The sequence below is a fragment of the Heptranchias perlo genome, chromosome X (genome assembly GCF_035084215.1).
Source record: "Heptranchias perlo isolate sHepPer1 chromosome X, sHepPer1.hap1, whole genome shotgun sequence".
Lineage (NCBI taxonomy): Eukaryota > Metazoa > Chordata > Chondrichthyes > Hexanchiformes > Hexanchidae > Heptranchias > Heptranchias perlo.
Window position 1 is genome coordinate 6,784,071 of NC_090370.1, and position 19,914 is coordinate 6,803,984.

The 19,914-nt window shown below is 43.4% G+C and overlaps 1 protein-coding gene across 2 annotated transcripts in view; it reads right to left on the bottom strand.

The window, feature by feature from the left end:
• The window catches only part of lmbr1l (limb development membrane protein 1-like), a 61,680-nt gene that overhangs the window by 18,073 nt on the left and 23,693 nt on the right, over positions 1 to 19,914 (bottom strand). For both annotated transcript variants that reach the window (XR_010959070.1, XM_067976648.1), the window contains exons 3-11: positions 14,623 to 14,656; positions 11,129 to 11,268; positions 8,469 to 8,572; positions 6,781 to 6,907; positions 6,388 to 6,456; positions 5,513 to 5,577; positions 3,752 to 3,824; positions 2,514 to 2,600; positions 2,312 to 2,388 (exon numbers count right to left, since the gene is read on the bottom strand). Coding sequence is in view for 1 of the 2 variants with exons in the window: in XM_067976648.1 (XP_067832749.1) it covers positions 2,312 to 2,388; positions 2,514 to 2,600; positions 3,752 to 3,824; positions 5,513 to 5,577; positions 6,388 to 6,456; positions 6,781 to 6,907; positions 8,469 to 8,572; positions 11,129 to 11,268; positions 14,623 to 14,656 (776 nt within the window). In the remaining variant the exon portion in view is untranslated. The remainder of the gene's footprint in view (positions 1 to 2,311; positions 2,389 to 2,513; positions 2,601 to 3,751; positions 3,825 to 5,512; positions 5,578 to 6,387; positions 6,457 to 6,780; positions 6,908 to 8,468; positions 8,573 to 11,128; positions 11,269 to 14,622; positions 14,657 to 19,914) is intronic.

Genomic DNA, 19,914 nt, shown 5'->3' on the forward strand with positions numbered 1-19,914 from the left:
CTCAATCAAACGCAGTGAGCACAAGGACCCAGCACAACCCTATGCAACACTCTCTCAGACGGGGTTGGAAAATGGAAGGTTCACAGTGCCAAACATTGTGGCACATTGTTGAGGCAGAGCAGAGGGAGCCTAATGCTGCGTTTGGCCCCCGATAGATACCTCACCTGAAAGTGCTTGATGCCAACGCTAGCTGCAAAAGTGAAAAGTGTTGCACTGTTCACCAGCACAGACATCGTTCACTTGGAGCACAAAATTCAAAAAAAAAAAAAATCACAATAACAAATTTTGGTTTGACCAGATTGGGATGATACCAGAACTGAGAGGATATCCTGATCAGGAAAGGCTGAACCGGCTGGGGCTCTTTTCTCTAGAAGAGTGACTAAGGGGTGACATGAGAGAGGTCTGTAGGTTAATGATAGGGTGGACGTAGGGAAAGTGTTTCCACTTGTGGGGGAGTCCAAAACTAGAGGTCATAAATATAGACTAGTCGCTAATAAATCCAATAGGGAATTCAGGAGAAACTGCTTTGCTCAGAGAGTGGTAAGAATCGGAACTCGTTACCACAAGGAGTAGTTGAGGCAAATAGTATAGATGCATTTGAGAAGCTAGATAAGCACATGAGGGAGAAAGGACTAGAAGGTTATCCTGATTGGGCTAGATGAAGTAGGGAGGGAGAAGGCTAATGTAGAGTATAAAGGCCGGCATAGACCAGTTGGGCTGAATGGCCTGTTTCTGTCCTGTAGTTTCGATGTAACTTGATGAAGTCCACCAATTTTAAAATCTTGAAGTAGGTTTTATTTATGGGTCGAGTAATGTAACGTGAGCCAGGAATCGTACATCAGGACTCAAACAGGAGCCAAATATGTTTGTGCCAAAGGTCAGCCGTCAACAAACAGTTCATCTCCTCAATAAGGCCTTTCATGTAAAGCTGGGTTTTCTGGATTCAGCCATGACAAGCACAATCAATTAACTCCTGCATAAAACAAGTTTATTTCAAAACTGAAGAGCTGTTCATCATTTTTTGGGGAGTTACGCAAATGAGTTACTACTGAAACACAGTGGCTGAGCTGGAGATGGAGCTACCAGTTTTTAAAAAAATAAAATTCATCTCTTTACATTTAAGGAATGCAGCCTCTCATTGAAAACCTTGCAGCGCGAAAGAACAGGAGAGAGTCTCGAGACTGAACTCTCAATCGAAGAATTTCATCATAGAATCATAAAATGTATAACGGCCACAAAATCAACTCCCAGATCACTTCCCAATAAACCTGCAGTAATGAAGTCACATTATTAGTGCAGTATATTCTGTGCATACATCACAGAGTGCAATGATAGTTGCTGATACAAAACTAGACCCTTATTCCCCCAATAAAACTGGAACTGTACAGAATGGACACCGTAAAGCAATCGAGAATGCAACCATTACAAAAAGCCCAGCTCTCTATTCAAAAGGAGTTTGCTCTCTAAAAGCACACCTTAATGAGACCCTGCCTTAACTACTTTGGATTTATACTGGCACTCTCTCCAACACTGCTACGGCTGCCATTTTGGAATCAGAACTCCAAGAAACTAGGTTATCCAACCAGGAATTTGTTATAGCATTCCAGTAATCTACAATTTGCAAAGTTGCTAGAAAATGCCACGGGTAATCATTCCAGCTATTCCTTCAGTTTAAAAGGCTTTAGGTAGACTTTGTTTACAGCAAAGATTGTTTTAAGATTTTGCAAGAAGGAAAATAGATACAATTCAATCCTGATCAGATCAGATTTTGTTTTGCAGAGAAACACTCAATTTCTATAAACTGCAGATACACAGACAACTGGCAAACCTTGGTATTCAGCAGTTCAACCTAAAACAAAAAGCTCAAAAACCTCTTACACTAAAAGGTCAGACTATAAAGTGTGCCGCTGTCTCCAGGTGACATTTGACAGTGGGTTGGCTGCGTTTAGTTGGCAAAGCATTAAAAACAGTTTACGGAACACTTTGTAGTTAAACGTTCCGTGTGATCAGCAATTCTGTACAATGAGTGAACAAGATTTGATTGGGTACATTGCATTCTATGCTTGGACGAGGTGTGCATTTATCTGAAGTGGACTGTAATGAGAACCAAGTCTAATTTGCAGGTTTGTTCTTTGTATCATTGTAACATGCATGTAGATGGTGTTCTTCGAATACTAAACAAATTAATTTGTGATATCTAAAATCACCATGGACTAGAAAAAGGTCAAAATTTGCAATCATTACAGTTTGACAGGTGAGTGGCTGGAATCTCTTCTCTTCACCCCAACCCAACCAATATTTTAACACTTACCGTTAATGCCAGAAGCAGCAACATGGCCAATGGGTATCCCAGGTTCCTTTGCCAGGGCGATGCTCTTCTCCTCATTTCTGTAGGAACAGATTTGCTGTTAGGTGTGTCACACTTTGCACGAGGTATCAAAAGAGACACTGCTCTAGTTTACAAATGATAATTCTCACACCGCACACAGCTAGACTGTGTTTTCAGTCCTTACCCAACTTAAGCCTCCTGGCATGGATACTCAGGAACTGATTTTTGAGGGACTCCACACTGAAAAACACCCAGCAGGATGACATCTTCCCTGTAGCCATAAGTAAGAAAAAAAAAATGCATTAGCAACAACGTTGCTTTTAAATTCCTTTCATGGTAAATGGTTTTTAAAAAGATATAATTGGTCTAAACTTCGCCATTCAACTAAAGATCAAACCTTCCATAGTAATGATCAGCTATCACTGGGGGACGAAGCCACACAGCTCAATGTGTCGTTCTTCACGACTTATATTTTGTATTAACAAAATATTTTAGGACTTTATTGTTTGTGAAAGCTCAACACTAATCTCATGTGCTAGACAGAAGAAGAAATCGGTATTAAATCCAGCTCAGCTTATTCCATTATCATTGATAAGATCATAAGCGATAGGAGCAGGAGTAGGCCATTTGGCCCTTCGAGCCTGGTCCGCCATTTAATGAGATCATGGCTGATCTGATTCTGGTCTCAACTCCACTTTCCCGCCTGTTCCCCATATCCTGACTCTCTTGTTGATCAAAAATTTGTCGAACTCAGCCTTGAATATATTCAATGACTCAGCCTCCACAGCTTTTTGGGGTAAAGAATTCCAAAGATTCACAACCCTCAGAAGAAATTTCTCCTCATCGGTCTTAAATGGGCGACCCCTAATTCTGAGACTGTGCCCCCTAGTTTTAGATTCCCCCATGAGGGAAACATCCTCTCAGCATCTACCCTATCGAGTCCCCTCAGAATCTTGTGTTTCAATAAGATCTCCTCTCATTCTTCTAACCTCCAGTGAGTGTAGGCCCAACCTGTTCAATCTTTCCTCATAAGAAAACCCTTCCATACCCGGAATCAACCTAGAAAACCTTCTCTGAACTGCCTCCAATGCAAGTATGTCCTTCCTTAAATAAGGGCACCAGAACTGTATGCAGTACTCCAGGTGTGGTCTCACCAGCACCCTGTACAGTTGTAGCATGACTTCCCTGCTTTTATACTCCATCCCCCTAGAAATAAAGGCCAATATTCCATTTGCCTTCCGGATTACCTGCTGCACCTGTATGCTAACTTTTTGTGTTTCATGTACGGGGACACCCAGATCCCTCTGTACCGCAGCATTCTGTAGTCTTTCTCCATTTATATAATATTTTGCTCTTTTATTCTCGTTATATGCACCCAAGTATTACTGAAAGCAAGAACTTTTATTGCATCTTTCTTCATACCATTTAGCTTGTGCAGCACAGCAGCCTCCTCAAATCGTGTACAGTTGAGTTGCTCGTCCAGATCCTCCAAAAGCTAAAAACAAAAAGCAAAGGAATAAGAATAATGTATTGCCTCCCCTGCATTCCCTCTCCCTTCAACAACAACTTGCATTTATATAGCGCCTTTAACGTAGTAAAACATCCCAAGGTGCTTCACAGGAGCGATTATCAAACAAAACTTGACACCGAGTCACATAAGGAGATATTAGGACAGGGGACCAAAAGCTTGGTCAAAGAAGTGGAGAGGTTTAGGGAGGGAATTCCAGAGCTGAGGGCCTAGGCAGCTGAAGGAATGGCCACAAAGGTTGAACGATTAAAATCGGGGATGTACAAGAGGCCGGAATTGGAGGATCGCAGAGATCTCAGAAGGTTGTAGGGCTGGAGGAGGTTACAGAGATAGGGGTGAGGCCATGGAGGGATTTGAAAACAAGGATGAGAATTTTTTTTTTTTTTAAATCGAGGTGTTCCCAGACCGGGAGCCAATGTAGGTCAGCGAGCACAGGGGTGATGGGTGAACGGGACTTGGTACAAGTTAGGATATGGGTAGCAGAGTTTTGGGTGAGCTCAAGTTTACAGAGGGTGGAACGTGAGAGGCCAGCTGGGAGAGCATTGGAACAGTCCAGATTGGAGGTAAGAAAGGCATGGATAAGGGTTTCAGCAGATGAGCTGAGGCAGGGGCGGAGACAGGTGATATTAGAAGTGGAAGTAGGCGGTCTTGGTGATGGAGCGGATATGTGGTCGGAAGCTCATCTCAAGGTCAAATAGGACGCCGAGGTTGAGAACAGTCTGGTTCAGCCTCAGACAGTGGCTGGGGTGGAGGATGGAGTCAGTGATTAGGGAACAGAGTTTGTGGAACAGAGTCCTGGAGTGGGGCTTGAACCCACAACCTTCTGACTCAGAGGCAAGAGCACTACCACTGAGCCAAGGTTGACACCCTAAATTTATGAAAGTATCCAGGAACACTCAGGAAATTTGAAGAGGATACAATTCTTTTTGGAGCTCCTTCAGTGGTTTAGTGGGTAAATGCACAAGGTGGTATGTACCAAGGTAGATTAGAAAGTCTGAGATTTGGTTGCTCGCTTCTGTCCTAATTTAGACCACCTCAGCAGTTGGGATTGGGAGTGCTACAATGTCCTTGCACTGAAATATAAATCAGATTACGGTCTTGCTCCCGATTACTGTCCAGTGACACTCTGCTGGAAAGTGCATTGGAGTTTAGAAGAATGAGAAGATCTTATTGAAACATACAAGATTCTGAGGGGACTCGATAGGGTAGATGCTGAGAGGATGTTACCCCTCATGGGGGAATCTAAAACTAGGGGACGTAGTCTCAGAACAAGGGGTCGCCCGTTTAAGACGGAAATTAGGAGGAATTTCTTCTCCCAGAGGGTCGTGAATCTTTGGAATTCTTTACCCCAAAAAGCTGTGGAGGCTGAGTCACTGAATACATTCAAGGCTGAGTTAGACAAATTTTTGATCACCAAGGGAGTCAAAGGATATGGGGAAAGGGCAGGAAAGTGGAGTTGAGGTAAAAATCTGATCAGCCATGATCTCATTAAATGGCGGAGCAGGCTCGAGGGGCCGAATGGCCTACTCCTGCTCCTATCTCTTATGGTCTTATGCAGGTGTGCACACAAGATCAAGCTTGGCTGTGATGGTCAGGCAGCCTACTGACACTATCAAGGTTCACACAAAGGGAAGTTGGGAAATAAAATTCCTTACCCTGGGTTTTACAAGTAGCTGCCCAGTGACGGTGAACATGCGGGACAAGCCTAAAGGCGTGCATACTGTGAAGAGAAGGAGACAAGTCAATTCTACAAATCAAAAAACTATGCAACTTGCTTCCTACACTAGAGATTAATATTGGTGAATCATATAGATTTAAATCTCCACTCCGCTGCCTAATTCTGCACTAACTTGTAACTTTTAAAGCAGCAGATGGTCCACTGCACTAGCAGTGATAACCAACAACTTGCATGTAGAGAGCACCTTTAACATAGAAAAACGCCCCAAGGCGCTTGACAGGCATTTTGGGGGGGGGGGGGGGGGCGGGGAAGAGAAAAAAGTTTAAAGTCAACTTTGCGGTTTGATAAAATTAAAACTGAAGTATTTTATGAGATTTCCATCAATTTTTAAAAAAATTTAAATGATGAAATGCTCGACAATACTCGTTTCAGAATAAACAATAATCAACCCAAGATCAAAGAACTGGCTACTTAAAGAGGCAAATCAAACCTTAATATTCTCTTCCTTGTGCCAATGCTCAATTTAAAAAGGGGCAAGTCAAACATGACAAGTTTGGGCACTTTTGCCCCAGTTGTATGGTCAACAGCTTCAGTCTGCCTCCCACGTTAAATCTGTTTGAGCAAAGCTCTGTCCTCACAATGGTCAAGAGTATGCATGTACACACTTCAAAGTTCACACTTGCCCAGGCACACAATTTACAAACTATTTGAATTTAATTACTGGGTTATTTAAGCAAGCTTCATGTGAAACATTTTTTATTTGCATTGTATTTTAAATGCTGCTAGCTTTCATGAGAAATATCAATGCAAGGCAGCACAGGCCATTATTTTAACCCAGGAGGAGTTACTCACAGAGGAGAAGCAGAACTCCAAATAGAGAAATGCAGGAGTAGAGGTACGGAAGGTAATAATCCCACAGATCTGTTGATGAAAGAGAACATGGGTTAGAATATAGACTAAACAAGAATGGAACAGATGGAGAAGGGTCCCCATTCTCAGCTTCAGACTCTCCTTGTCTGCAACATCTGGAAACGCCCAGTCACTAGGATGTGTAAAGCTCCATCCCAAAATAACAGGAGCACAGGAGGAATGATGTGATCTTCCAAACCAGGTGTTGTGACTGCAAGTCCCACAAGTTCTCCATCTCAGTGCTGATACTATATTAAGTTTTTCTTTTACAAATTGCACTTTTTGCTGCCATGCCTCCTCCAGCATAGTCCCTTTAGCTTTCCACAAGATACTCACCATACAGAGATTCTCTGCTAGCTGCATCGTTATTAATAATTGCAGATGCCACCCACACGATCCCCAGAACTAGGAGGGTCAGAAGGAAGAGGACAACAAATGTTTCATAAACTCGAGCCGTAATTCCCTGTGGAAAAAAGAGTACAGCTTTAAGACTGGGTTCTCGTGTATTAAAAGGACAACTCCACCCCAATTGCCAAGTTTGAACTGAAACTGTAGGTCTGGTGAGGTATTAAAGCCTGCTACCCTAACGTCGGTAGATGGTATTATCTGTGATTGGTCAATGCAGAGTGCCAGGCGGCGGTTAAGAGACCCGGTCATCCGCAGAAAGTGCCAATGGTTTTGGGTGAATGAGCACCTAGGAGGAGGGCAGCGGGACCCTCGATGGAGGAAATGCCATCAATAGGTGGCTGAGCTAATCCTTGAATTAGCCGACAGCATCCATAACCTGCAAGGGGTGACGCAGCTGCAGTACCTAACAAGTCAGTGAAAGAGCAAGTAAAACTCCAATGATAGATTACCGATGGAGAACTGAAACTACCTGGGATAAAGCTCCTAGCCACCTCCAAAGACCAGACCCAAACACATCCATCTTCAAGATGGCACAAAATTGGGGATTTTTTTTTTAATTAAGTTTTTCTCTCCTTTAAAATTACTTTATTGGGAAAAAAGAAAAATTTAAGAGCATTAAACTTCTAGACTAAAAGGTCACAAGACAAACACTCTCAACAATGTCAGCTTTCATTGACTTTATGTTAAAAAAAATCCCATTGTAAATGGACTAATTAAGACAACCAAGCTCTTGACTAGCACAAACCCAATCAATTGTTAGCATAAAATAATCAGAAACGTCCATGATTCAATCAGTGATTTGACAAAGTAGCTCATCAATTCAAAACTCGTTACACAACATGGATTACATACAAACAGACAGGTTTACTGAATCATCCTTTTATCAGCAAATTCAAAGCCTGACAAGAAACTATCAACCACATGCAATGGTTTAGCCATTCATCGCCAGATCTGGCTGGACCACATGAAGCACTATCGGGTCCTGCTGCGCCTCTGCCAAAACTGCTCACTATTCCAGGATCATCCTGGAATGCAAAGATAACCCCCGGCTTCTCTTCACTACAAACCGTCTTCTTAAACCCCTCACTCCTGCCTCCTCCACCAACAAGTGTGAGGAACTCATGGATTTCTTTGTCACTAAGATTGAGACCATCCGTTCAGCTGCCTCTGTTGCTTCCTCCCTTCCCCTAGCCCATTGAGCCAAACTTCCCCTAAGGTTCCCCTCTGCCCTAGCCGTGAACTCGCATCTTCCTCTAGCTTCTCTCCTATCTCCCCTCATGCCCTCTCCGAGCTCATCTTGTCCATGAGACCCACCTCCTGCTCCCTCGACGCAGTTCCCACTAAACTGCTGACCACCCAACTTCCCTTCCTGACCCCCCATGCTAACTGATATTGTTAATGGTTGCCTCTCCTCTGGTACTGTCCCCCTCCCTTTCAAATCTGCAGTCATCACCCCCTCCTCAAAAAACCCACCCTTGATCCCTCTGTCCTTGCAAACTACCATCCCATCTGCATCATTTTACAGTGATTATTTTAATTCTGATCTGATTATTTACAGTCATTCACCGCTGACCTTCCAGGTCTTCCTGTAATACAAGAACAATATCCCTTTTCACCTTTTTTGAGCCAGCAAATCCCTCCGATTCAGTGAAGAAGTATGCAAAAGGCATCAGGAACACAAGAGAGATGTTGGAGAAGAGGAAAACAAGATTCCACAGGCCTGCACAGAGGGAGAGACAGAAGTTACATTCGCTGGAAATTTATCGGTTAGCACCCAACTAATTAATTTTTCATGCCTCTGCTGCGTCACAATAATTGGCTACTACAGCCAGTGCTGGTGCTAGGTATTCCAAGGAAGCCCAATTATCTGAAATATCCACCAGAACCTGTTACTGAATGCTAATTGGGAACCCAAGCTATATTGGAAGGTAAAACAAAACCATTTCAAGGAAATAATTTTCATCCTTTGCAGTCAAGAGACTGCAATTTTAAAAGCCTTAAAAAATTTCCATCACTTAATATGGATTAGATCTGGGGTTGCCAACTCTGGTTGAATGTATTCCTGGAGCTTTCATCACATAACCTCCTGCCCTCCAACCGCCCTGCCCCCACCATTGGTCGCCCAAAACATCCACCCTCGCAGCATACCACCTCCCCACGGCCAATTGGAAAGCAAACAGACTGTTAGGCGATTGGATGATTCTTGACCGTCAGTCAAACAGTCTTCTCCTCCCCCTCCCAAATATCCAATATTTTTATTTATTTCCATTGTCGTTCAGCATTGAGCTTTTTCTCATTCTTTTCATTGTTGGGGTGTAGGCAGCAGTCACGTACAGTGCCTGAATTTTTTTTTTAAATATTCATTCATGGGATGTGGGCGTCACTAACAAGGCCAGCATTTATTGCCCATCCCTAACTGCCCCTCGAGAAGGTGGTGGTGAGCCGCCTTCTTGAACCACTGCAGTCCGTGTGGTGAAGGTTCTCCCACAGTGCTGTTAGGAAGGGAGTTCCAGGATTTTGACCCAGCGACGATGAAGGAACGGCGATATATTTCCAAGTCGGGATGGTGTGTGACTTGGAGGGGAACATGCAGGTAGGGTTGTTCCCATGTGCCTGCTGCCCTTATCCTTCTAGGCTGTAGAGGTCGTGGGTTTGGGAGTTGCTGCAGTCCATCCTGTAGATGGTACACACTGCAACCACGGTGCTGGATATAATTAGGGTTGCCAACGCTCCAGGATTGTCACTGAGTGCCCAGGTATTAACGATCAATCTCCTGGACACTGCTGTGAGCAATCCAGGAGAAAAATCATTGCAGCATTTAAAAAAGTTTTTTTTTCCCCTCCCCATTTTCTTCAGACACAAACACTCCAATGATTTTTCTCCTGGATTGCTCACAGCAGCGTCCAGGAGATTAAATCCAGCATTTCAGGCACTGTACGAGACTGGTGCCTACACCCCAACAACGAAAAGAACGAGAAAAAGCACAGTGCTGAACGACAACGGAAATAAATAAATTCAAAAGTGAAGGAGGAGGGAAAAAATGCTTGAGTCTAGATTTTTGTGACACAGGACAGGATGTGTATCATTAAAACATGGCTGCTTTCCTCAAAGCTAGAAATTGTGTTTTCTTGTGCTCTACCACATTTCACCACTAGATGGCAACTTTAGCTCATTCCTGAGGAATTCCCGTCTCATTGATTAAAAAGTATAGAAATCTGTACTTTAAATTAAAAGCTAACACCCCAAATTTGAAATGTTCATTTTCAGGTCTAAAAACATTCATACTTTTAGCTGCATTAATGATTCAAATTCTAGTTCAGGTTGATAACATGAGGCGGACAGAAATGTGGTTAGTAATATCAAATGAGGAAGTTAGTGAGCAGTGGATTCCGTTTTTGAACTCTGAGGCCAGCCAATTAGACCGAGATGGCCATTTCTGGTCCTGCACATTCCTATGTTCCTCAGTAGAGATTTTTTGTGGTCAATTTTCTTCCGTCCTGAAGGTGCTGACATTTGCTGGGGTATAGCTCCAATGGCTCCTGGCACCCTACGATACCTTACCCTAGTAGCCATTCTTCATGAGTGTCCAGGCAGAGAGTGCCAGCTGATTAAAATTCACACGCACACTTTTGGCAGCATTGCTGGTTAATGATCAACAGTAGGAACCCTGGTTAATTTTCCCTTCTTTAGCCACGGGCCAGAGACCAAATGTACCACTCTAATTGCTGCCTCAGCTAACTCACAAGAGATACTCTTATCGGCTGTTCAACTCTTGTACAAGGATGCATCCTATTTGGAGTTGAAATGTTCCCTACGCTTTTTTCAACAAAAAAAAATCCATCACAGTTAACTGTGACCTTGTTTTTGTTTTTTTTTAAAAAACTACTTTGCAAGCCTGATAGGGGTTTCCCCCCTAATTTAACTTCTTAAAACCTCATTACAATCCCAAATTGCTAACTCTGAGGCTCTGTGTCACTCCACAGCTGAAGTCAAACCACCACGTCACAGCCAGTTAATAGGAGTGCTTTGCTAGTTTAGTACAGCTTTTCATCTGCATCCTAAATCAAGATGGAGACTTCTATTAGCACAAAAAGCAAGCTGGTAAAGGGCTGGAGTTTGGCTCTTGATTTGAAATTTTCCATCTTTCACTAGAGAATGTAGCTCTTTACTAAATGTGCTGTGCAGTCACAGCCAACTTAATAAAACGCTGCAGTCTGTCAATCCTGTACATTACCTGGAACTGGACAATATTGTTATTTGAACTCCATTTACTCACCATGAATAAGGGAACCGTTCAACCACTGCATGTAATAGTTTTCTGGCAATGAAAGCAGGATTTCATTGCTAATAATTGAAAATGGAAGGAGAAAGACCGCACCAGCAGACACTGCTAGGGTGAACGTGCACATCCATAACCTATTTAAAAAATGAAGTTACTATTAGTCATCTGTGTGTACTGTTGTGTTTTTCTAGAAGTTGTCAAATCTACGCCACACCAAAGGATAAACACCTGCCACTGAGCACACAGCTCAGATGTGGCACACAGATGTGAGGCAGAGCTCAGTTCCTTTTCTCAAAGTTCTTTTACATTACAGGGGTGTAGCTGATTGCACATCTTCCATTCTCTTGCCTTCAGCTGCACTCCTAAACATGAATACCACTGCATAGGGAACAGATAGCAGAAAGGATCCACATAAATGCGGCTTTATGAATCTGCCAACCGGTTAAGGCAGTGTGTTCTGGGACAACAAACGTGGGGAGCTGGTCCTGTGTGTTTGCACTCGGCAGTTATTCCATAAAGTATTGAAGCCATCTTCCCCAGGGGGAAGTAGTTACTTTCGTATTTCTGTAAACAGTGCCACAGTGCCTGCTGACGAGCTCAGCATTTCAAACAATGCAGATAATCCTCTGAACACCACGGTGGCACTTGAAACTATCCTAACAGTTTGTATATAGTGTTAATACAGGACTTCACACTTGTGCGGTTACTGACTTTAGGTGTGTGTTTTATTTTATATTACGCTAGCATCTAATGCAATTTCAAAAACAACATGGTCAGGGTTTGAATAATTTTATTGTTGGCACTGAAGCTGGATTTCTCACTGGTTGCAGTCTAGTACACCTATGGAGAGTGGCACATGGAGGTGGAACCCGGTCAAGTAAAAGTGCTTCAATGGATCTCAATAATTAGTTAAGGGAAAAGAAGTATGCGCCAATATAAAATGTCTGAATAAATTCAATTGCTTTCCCTTCGCTGAGCGTGACGAGGGATCCCTTTACAATGAGTCTATTGTTTGGCAAGTTATCAAGTCCCACTGTGCATCCTATATGATGGACAAGTGTTAAATATAAATCTTTTTTAAAAAAAGTATAATCAAATGGAGTATTAATGTACAGCAGCACAGAATGGAAAAGCAGGTTCAGTTCCCTCCTGTTCGGACGATAGGTCTTCGATCCGAAACATTAACTCTGTTTCTTTCTCCACAGATGCTGCCTCACTTGCTGAGCATTTCCAGTATTTTCTGTTTTAGTTCAGATTTCCAGTATCCGCAGTATTTTGCTTTTGATTCAGTTCTCTCCCCGTCCCCAACCCCACTGAATTCCCAAACTGAAGGGAGGAGGGGGGGTGGGGGGGGGAGGGAGGAGGAGAAGGAAAGAGAAAAATATCATAAAATACACTGGGCTACTATGGCAGACATCCCAATAGAGAGCTGAAGAGTCACACTGGCCTGGAAGCAGGCTGCTCAGCCACAGAAAATACACAACCCAGCAGAACCTATACATGGACAAAAAGGATGAGTAATATAACACTCCCATTGGTCAAATAAGTAAAAACACTGTGTAGTGTAGCCCTAGGGTTGTCAACTCTGGTTGGCCGTATACCTGGAGGTTTCATCACATGACTTCCCACCTCCAATATTCTTATAATTGATAAAAGTATTAAAAGATGAAAGAAAATAAAAAAATTTTTTTGAATGCCTGGGTGTTTTCTCCTGGGTTGCTCACAGCAGTGTCCAGGTGATTAATTCCTGGAGACTCCAGGCCTATCCTGGAGGATTGGCAACCCTAGGTAGTCCTAAGCGACACAGAAAAAAACCCCAGGTCCATTGCCAATCTCAGCTGGGGCAACTGGCCTCAGCACCCTGGGCTACAGAGATGCCAATTGGACACGTATCACTGGCTCCTGGCACATGGGTCTCATCTGCCCGTGGCAACACCAAAGTTAAGTTGCCGGATTCGCCAAGGCTGGCCACCAGAAAGAAGTGGTTAAAAAACTGCTATATGTTAAGAGACCTGCCTTTAAGTAAGAATTTAGAATTAACCAGTGGATTGGAGCAGAAATCTAGTAAGTTGTGATGCAAGGTGACCAGCCAACACAATAAAATGAGCAGTCACAGATTTCAAAGCTACACAAGCAATTGAAAGTGCAACAGGAATTCACATAATTCAAATCAGCAGGAATAGATGGATATTGGCAAGAGGCAAGACTCCAGAACATTTAAAAATCCAGTTGTGTCTCCAAGGCTTTGCTTAAATATACAGACATGCAGACAGACAGTGGGATAACCCTTTATCCAGTTCAAGATACAAGAACATTATGATGATATTCACATCTAAATGTTTACAAAACAGTGACTACATTGCAAATGTGATTCATTGGCTGTGAAGCACTTTGGGACATCCTGAAGATGTGAAAGATGCTTTCTAAATGCAAGTTCTTTTTTTCCCCTTATATGTGGCCATTGGCACTTTCAAGTTAACCACTCTACCTGCTCAAAGAACAAAGGAAGAACTGGTTAGATTCCTAGACAGTCAGCACCAGCTGCTATCTTAGATTTTGTTTAAAAACAGAAGATTTTCAACAATTGTTGCATCTCAAACAGAACAATTTTGTAGCCAAAATAAATATCAGCTTATATCACCTAGGCTGCAATGCCAACCAAGTCAAAGCATACTGAAGTATGGAAGAGTATGAATCCTTTATCGATAACATTCCAAAATATCTTCTGCAGGGTTATGGCCAGGTTTTCATTCTCAGGATGTGGGAGTCACTGGCCAGCATTTATTGCCCATTCCTAGTTGCCCTGAGAAGGTGGTGATAGGCTGCCTTCATGAACCGCTGTAGCAGTTTGATAGAACTGAATGACTTGCTAGGCCATTTCAATGGCAGTTAAGAGTTAACCACAGCAGGTTTCCTTCCCTAAAAGGGACATTAGTGAACCAGTTGGGTTTTTACAACAATCCGATAGTTTCATGGTCACTTTTACTGAAACCAGCTTTTTAATTCCAGATTTTCTGAATTGAATTCAAATTCTTAAACTGCCATGGTGGGATTTGAACTCACGTTCTCTGACCTCTGGATTACTAGTCCAGTAACATAACTACTACACTACTGTGGGTTGGTACAAATATTTATTATATATATATAAAAAATGTACAGAAAACATGCCATAAAACTGGTTAAGCTTGTGAATCAAGTTGCGTACAATTACGTGCGTGGCTGTGCAAAGGGCAGGACTGAGCTGTCATTAATATCCCTGCATCACTAACAGATAAAGTCCAACTGATTAGGACTTCTTAAATGTCATCAGTTTGACAGACTAAATTACAACAAAGTCATTATTATAAACTTGTGGGCTTGAGAGAAGTAGTTCCCAGAGCTCCTACTTTAGGCACGTCCTTGCCAGACTCAAGACCAACTATGTTACCATCATAGTGAATGAAGTAAATAAAGTGGGGGGATTGAGCTTGATAAAAGATTACACTTACGTGATGCGGTTGACTGTTGCATCCTCATTATTGTCTGGAGACGAAAGATAAATCCACATTACAAACAGGTTAGAATTAGTGTTTTACACTTACAACAGCTTTCTTGGATTAAACCGGGAACATGTTGTGTAACATCTTTTAGAAGGTTAGATCAGACTGAAGAAAACAGTGGCTGACAGTATGCTGATAACATCACCCTGGTACCAGCACGTGGTCAAAGCTCCAGTCCCAGCAGATTTCATCTGTGTTCATCATCAGTGAAACTAAGCTTAGCTTAAGACTTAAATGAAGGACTGCAACCTTTGATGATATTTCTTATATAATCCAGATATTCCTTTCTTCACAAAGTGGATCAAGTATTGCTTTGGCTTAACTTCCACAGTTTTAAGAATGCAAAGTCTGAAGCAAGAAAAGGCCATTTGACGCATCAAGCTCACTCCATCCAGAGCCTGTACACGATTATTCCATTATAAATGTCCAATACTTTAGGGAACACCAAATTCCTTCCCCTACTTCCCTGAAATAAAACAAGCAGCGCTCATTCATATCTCTATAACCTTCACTCCTCCTTCTCAGCAGATATCAATCCAGTTCCTTTTGAAAGTGTCAACTGACCCCAAATTAACTTAAGAGTCTTTTCCACATGGCCACTATCCTGTGGAGAGGGTTTCTTCCTCCAAATCTCTAACTTTGCTCTAACTCACCAATTTAATTCCCCATCCCACTCTGACCTCTCCATCTTTGCCCTTCTGCACTGCTCCAGTGTAGCTCAAGCACTTCATCTTTCTATCAGGCACTTTGTAGCTCTCTCGCCTTAATATTGACTAATAATTTCAGATTTTTAACAACAGTTCGCTTTCTCTTTACATTAGGAGATGCTTCCAGTGTTAGATGAGCGTGGCTTTTTTTTTTGGGGGGGGGGGGGGGGTGCGGTGGGAAGAGAAGGGGAGAAAAGATGGGTTGGTGCTTGGATTTGGGATCTTCCATCGGAACATCGTTCTGGGGGAGGGGTGGCAGTCTGCACAGTTGGGATTGGCAGTCTCTTTTCTTCTCCCACACTGCTGCATTCTGTTCCACTTTGCCAACCCCTCCCGTTTCTATTTCTGATCTATCTTAAACCCCCAGCTCAGTTATTCTCAGAGTATTTCCATTATTTTCTGTTTCTTTCAGATTTCCACCATTTGCAGTTTTGTGCTTTTTAATTGTGAATTTTGTACTTATCTCTTCTATTCCTACATTCATTGTTCAAATTATTTCCACCTTAACCCCTTTCACCTGGATCATTTCTCCATTCAGTCTTTTCTCCATCGAAAATAGGAGACTAAATTATGAGGAAAGGCTCAAGTGACTACAGCCAAGGCTTGGAATGATCCTGGTCAGACTCCGAAGCCCTTCTGATGCATTTATAACTTGAGATAGGATGCACGCCATATTCTAGAAATTGCTTCGTCATTAGCTTCTACAATGGCAGTATAACTTGTTCTGAGTTGTAATCCAATGCCCTCCAGATGTACCCAGGTACCCAATTTGCTTAATTTTTAAAACTGATTTGCAGTTTGATAACACTCCTGTGAAGCACCTTTTACATTTTCCTACATTAAAGGCGCTATATAAATGCAAGTTGTTGTTGTTGTAAGTGCATAACAGTCCCTGTGGCCCAAAACCAAGCACAGACCATAGAATGCATTTGTATTTACCCAGAACTCAGAACATTTCAGATTTAAAAAAAAAAATTCGTTCATGGGATGTGGGCATCGCTGGCAAGGCCGGCATTTATTGCCCATCCCTAATTGCCCTTGCGAAGGTGGTGGTGAGCCGCCTTCTTGAACCGCTGCAGTCCGTGTGGTGAAGGTTCTCCCACAGTGCTGTTAGGAAGGGAGTTCCAGGATTTTGACCCAGCGACGATGAAGGAACGGCGATATATTTCCAAGTCGGGATGGCGTGTGACTTGGAGGGGAACGTGCAGGTCGTGTTGTTCCCATGTGCCTGCTGCTCTTGTCCTTCTAGATGGTAGAGGTCGCGGGTTTGGGAGGTGCTGTCGAAGAAGCCTTGGCGAGTTGCTGCAGTGCATCCTGTGGATGGTACACACTGCAGCCACCGTGCGCCGGTGGTGAAGGGAGTGAATGTTTAGGGTGGTGGATGGGGTGCCAATCAAGCGGGCTGCTTTGTCCTGGATGGTGTCGAGCTTCTTGAGCATTGTTGGAGCTGTACTCATCCAGGCAAGTGGAGAGTATTCCATCACACTCCTGACTTGTGCCTTGTAGATGGTGGAAAGGCTTTGGGGAGTCAGGAGGTGAGTCACTCGCTGCAGAATACCCAGCCTCTGACCTGCTCTTGTAGCCACAGTATTTATATGGCTGGTCCAGTTAAGTTTCTGGTCAGTGGTGACTCCCAGGATGTTGATGGTGGGGGATTCGGCGATGGTAATGCCGTTGAATGGCAAGGGGAGGTGGTTAGACTCTCTCTTGATGGAGATGATCATTGCCTGGCACTTAAGTGGCAAGTAACATTCACACCAGACATCAGCCCAAGTCTGGATGTTGTCCAGGTCTTGCTGCATGCGGGCACGGATTGCTTCATTATCTGAGGGGGAATGCAACTGAACACTGCAATCATCAGCGAACATCCTCATTTCTGACCTTATGATGGAGGGAAGGTCGTTGATGAAGCAGCTGAAGATGGTTGGGCCTAGGACACTGCCCTGAGGAACTCCTGCAGCAATGTCCTGGGGCTGAGATGATTGGCCTCCAATAACCAGTACCATCTTCCTTTGTGCCAGGTATGACTCCAGCCACTGGACAGTTTTCCCCGATTCCCATTGACTTCAATTTTACTAGGGCTCCTTGGTGCCACACTCGGTCAAATGCTGCCTTGATGTCAAGGGCAGTCACTCTCACCTCACCTCTGGAATTCAGCTCTTTTGTCCATGTTTGGACCAAGGCTGTAATGAGGTCTGGAGCAGAGTGGTCCTGGCGGAACCCAAATGAGCATCGGTAAGCAGGTTATTGGTGAGTAAGTGCCGCTTGATAGCACTGTCGACGACACCTTCCATCACTTTGCTGATGATTGAGAGTAGACTGATGGGGCGGTAATTGGCCGGATTGGATTTGTCCTGCTTTTTGTGGACAGGACATACCTGGGCAATTTTCCACATTGTCGGGTAGATGCCAGTGTTGTAGCTGTACTGGAACAGTTTGGCTCAAGGCGCAGCTAGTTCTGGAGCACAAGTCTTCAACACTGCAGCCGGGATGCTGTCGGGGCCCATAGCCTTTGCTGTATCCAGTGCACTCAGCGGTTTCTTGATATCATGTGGAGTGAATCGAATTGGCTGAAGACTGGCTTCTGTGATAGCATGTATGTTATTTGTAACTGAGGAAGTGTGCCAACCTACACTGCTCATTAATAGAGGAACACCATGTCCAGAATGCTGACAAGACACTGAGGAAGCTTAAGCCATACAGACGTCATTGCCTGTCCAACAAAGCAAGATCTTGTTAAGTAACATGTAGTATAGGCACCACTGGGTACTGTACGAAATCTTGGAATAGCTGAAATAAGATTAAAAAGTGAATAAAAATAGCCCCTGCAGCTGTTGCCTGTATTCTCTGCACAGACAATTCACTGTTGCACATTCTCTCCATGTCCTAAAGCTCAATGTGATCAGAAGTTGGAGGACGCTGCCCCTAATAGCTCTGAAAGTTTCCTGAGTATAGAGCTGAGCCACACAGACCAGCCAAACACTAGGCTTGATCCCTTGCCTGTGCGGAATTAGTTGACCTCAGCCACGGTGGCAGTCAGGGCACCACAACTGACCTCAGTGTCCCTGGGCTAGGGAAGATTGCCCGGGGGGCGGGGGGTGCGGAATAAACATCCATCAGAATTGCTGCTCCTAATTCCAGTGACTCCCACTAAAAAGTGCAAGTATGTGAACTTCAGGGAATGACAGAATTGGGCTCGGCAGCAATCCCGATCAGTTAAAAAGCCAGACGATACTCACTGTCCAGGCTCACACACGAGTGGCCACTTGGCTAAGGTACTGGAGGGCAGCCAATGTCTAGGGAGCACTAAATGTCATTGAGAGGGATGAAAATTGGCCCCCAAAAAAAGTTAAAAATACCAGCCCACAACCATCAGCCAAATGTTTACACTGTTATTTTGGTCACTGATTGTATCCATATGGCCTGGCTAGAACTGGGACAAAAAGCAATGATTAAACAGAGCATTCTGTTCAAACACTAGATTCAATCAATATGACAATCTATGGCATTAGTGGCCAAGATTTTTGTCTTCAAGGGACACTTTGGTGAACAACAGTGTCTCATGGGCCACGTATAAAGTTTAAATTCATGTTCCTATTAGTTTGCATACAATTCAAGTTGCTGACACCAACAGATCTTGGTATTGAGTGTGAGGATTTACCCACCGATGAGGCAACAGCGTTAACCTCAAGGCCCACAAAATTCCAACAGGACAGACCAGTAAATAAGAAATATAAACACAAAAAGAAGAGTTTCTTTGGCCAGATTGCCAGGGTTTGGGGCCATGTAGCTTGGACACCCCTGACCTCTGGTACTTTGTTGGGGGGTGGGGGGGTGCTGGTAACAATGTGTGTCATAAGCTATTCATTAGAAATCAACAAGATGGGACCTGCAGAGCCCAGTCAGGGCTATTCCAGGTCCCACTCACTTGTCTTACCTCCCCACACAGGAGGTTGGCCACAAGCCTAGTTTAGTGTCACCTATTAATAGATGTAGAAAAATAACCTGCTGGCTTTACTTCCATCAAACCTCACAGAGTAAACAGCTTGAGCACCTAATGGAGTTTGCAAATCAGTACTGAACTCGATCCAGCACACCCACACGCTGGCTACTGAACACCCAATCTAGAATTTCTGTCAGGATAGACTTAGTGACTCAGCTGTGTAAAACTGGGATCAAATATGTATGAACCGAGGGTGAATGATTAGTATAAAGAAATAAAGATAAAGTTTTGGGCAGATGAAAAAAAAATGTAGATATTCTTAGTGATGCTGCATTAACTCCAAAAGCACTTGCCCAGCTTAAATAAAGTTATTCGATAGGGAGTAAATGTCACACATTCTCATGACGACTGGTGTTGTGGCTCCTTGGCTACATCATTATTGCATACTTCTAAGGAACTGGACCAAAAGCAGCACAGGCAGAAGCCAAACAATGCTGCATGGAGTTTTTAAGTGAAAGCATAACGTGCGTGTGTATGTGCATACACATACACAACTGTTCACAGGCTACACGCAGCTTCTGTTATTTAAAA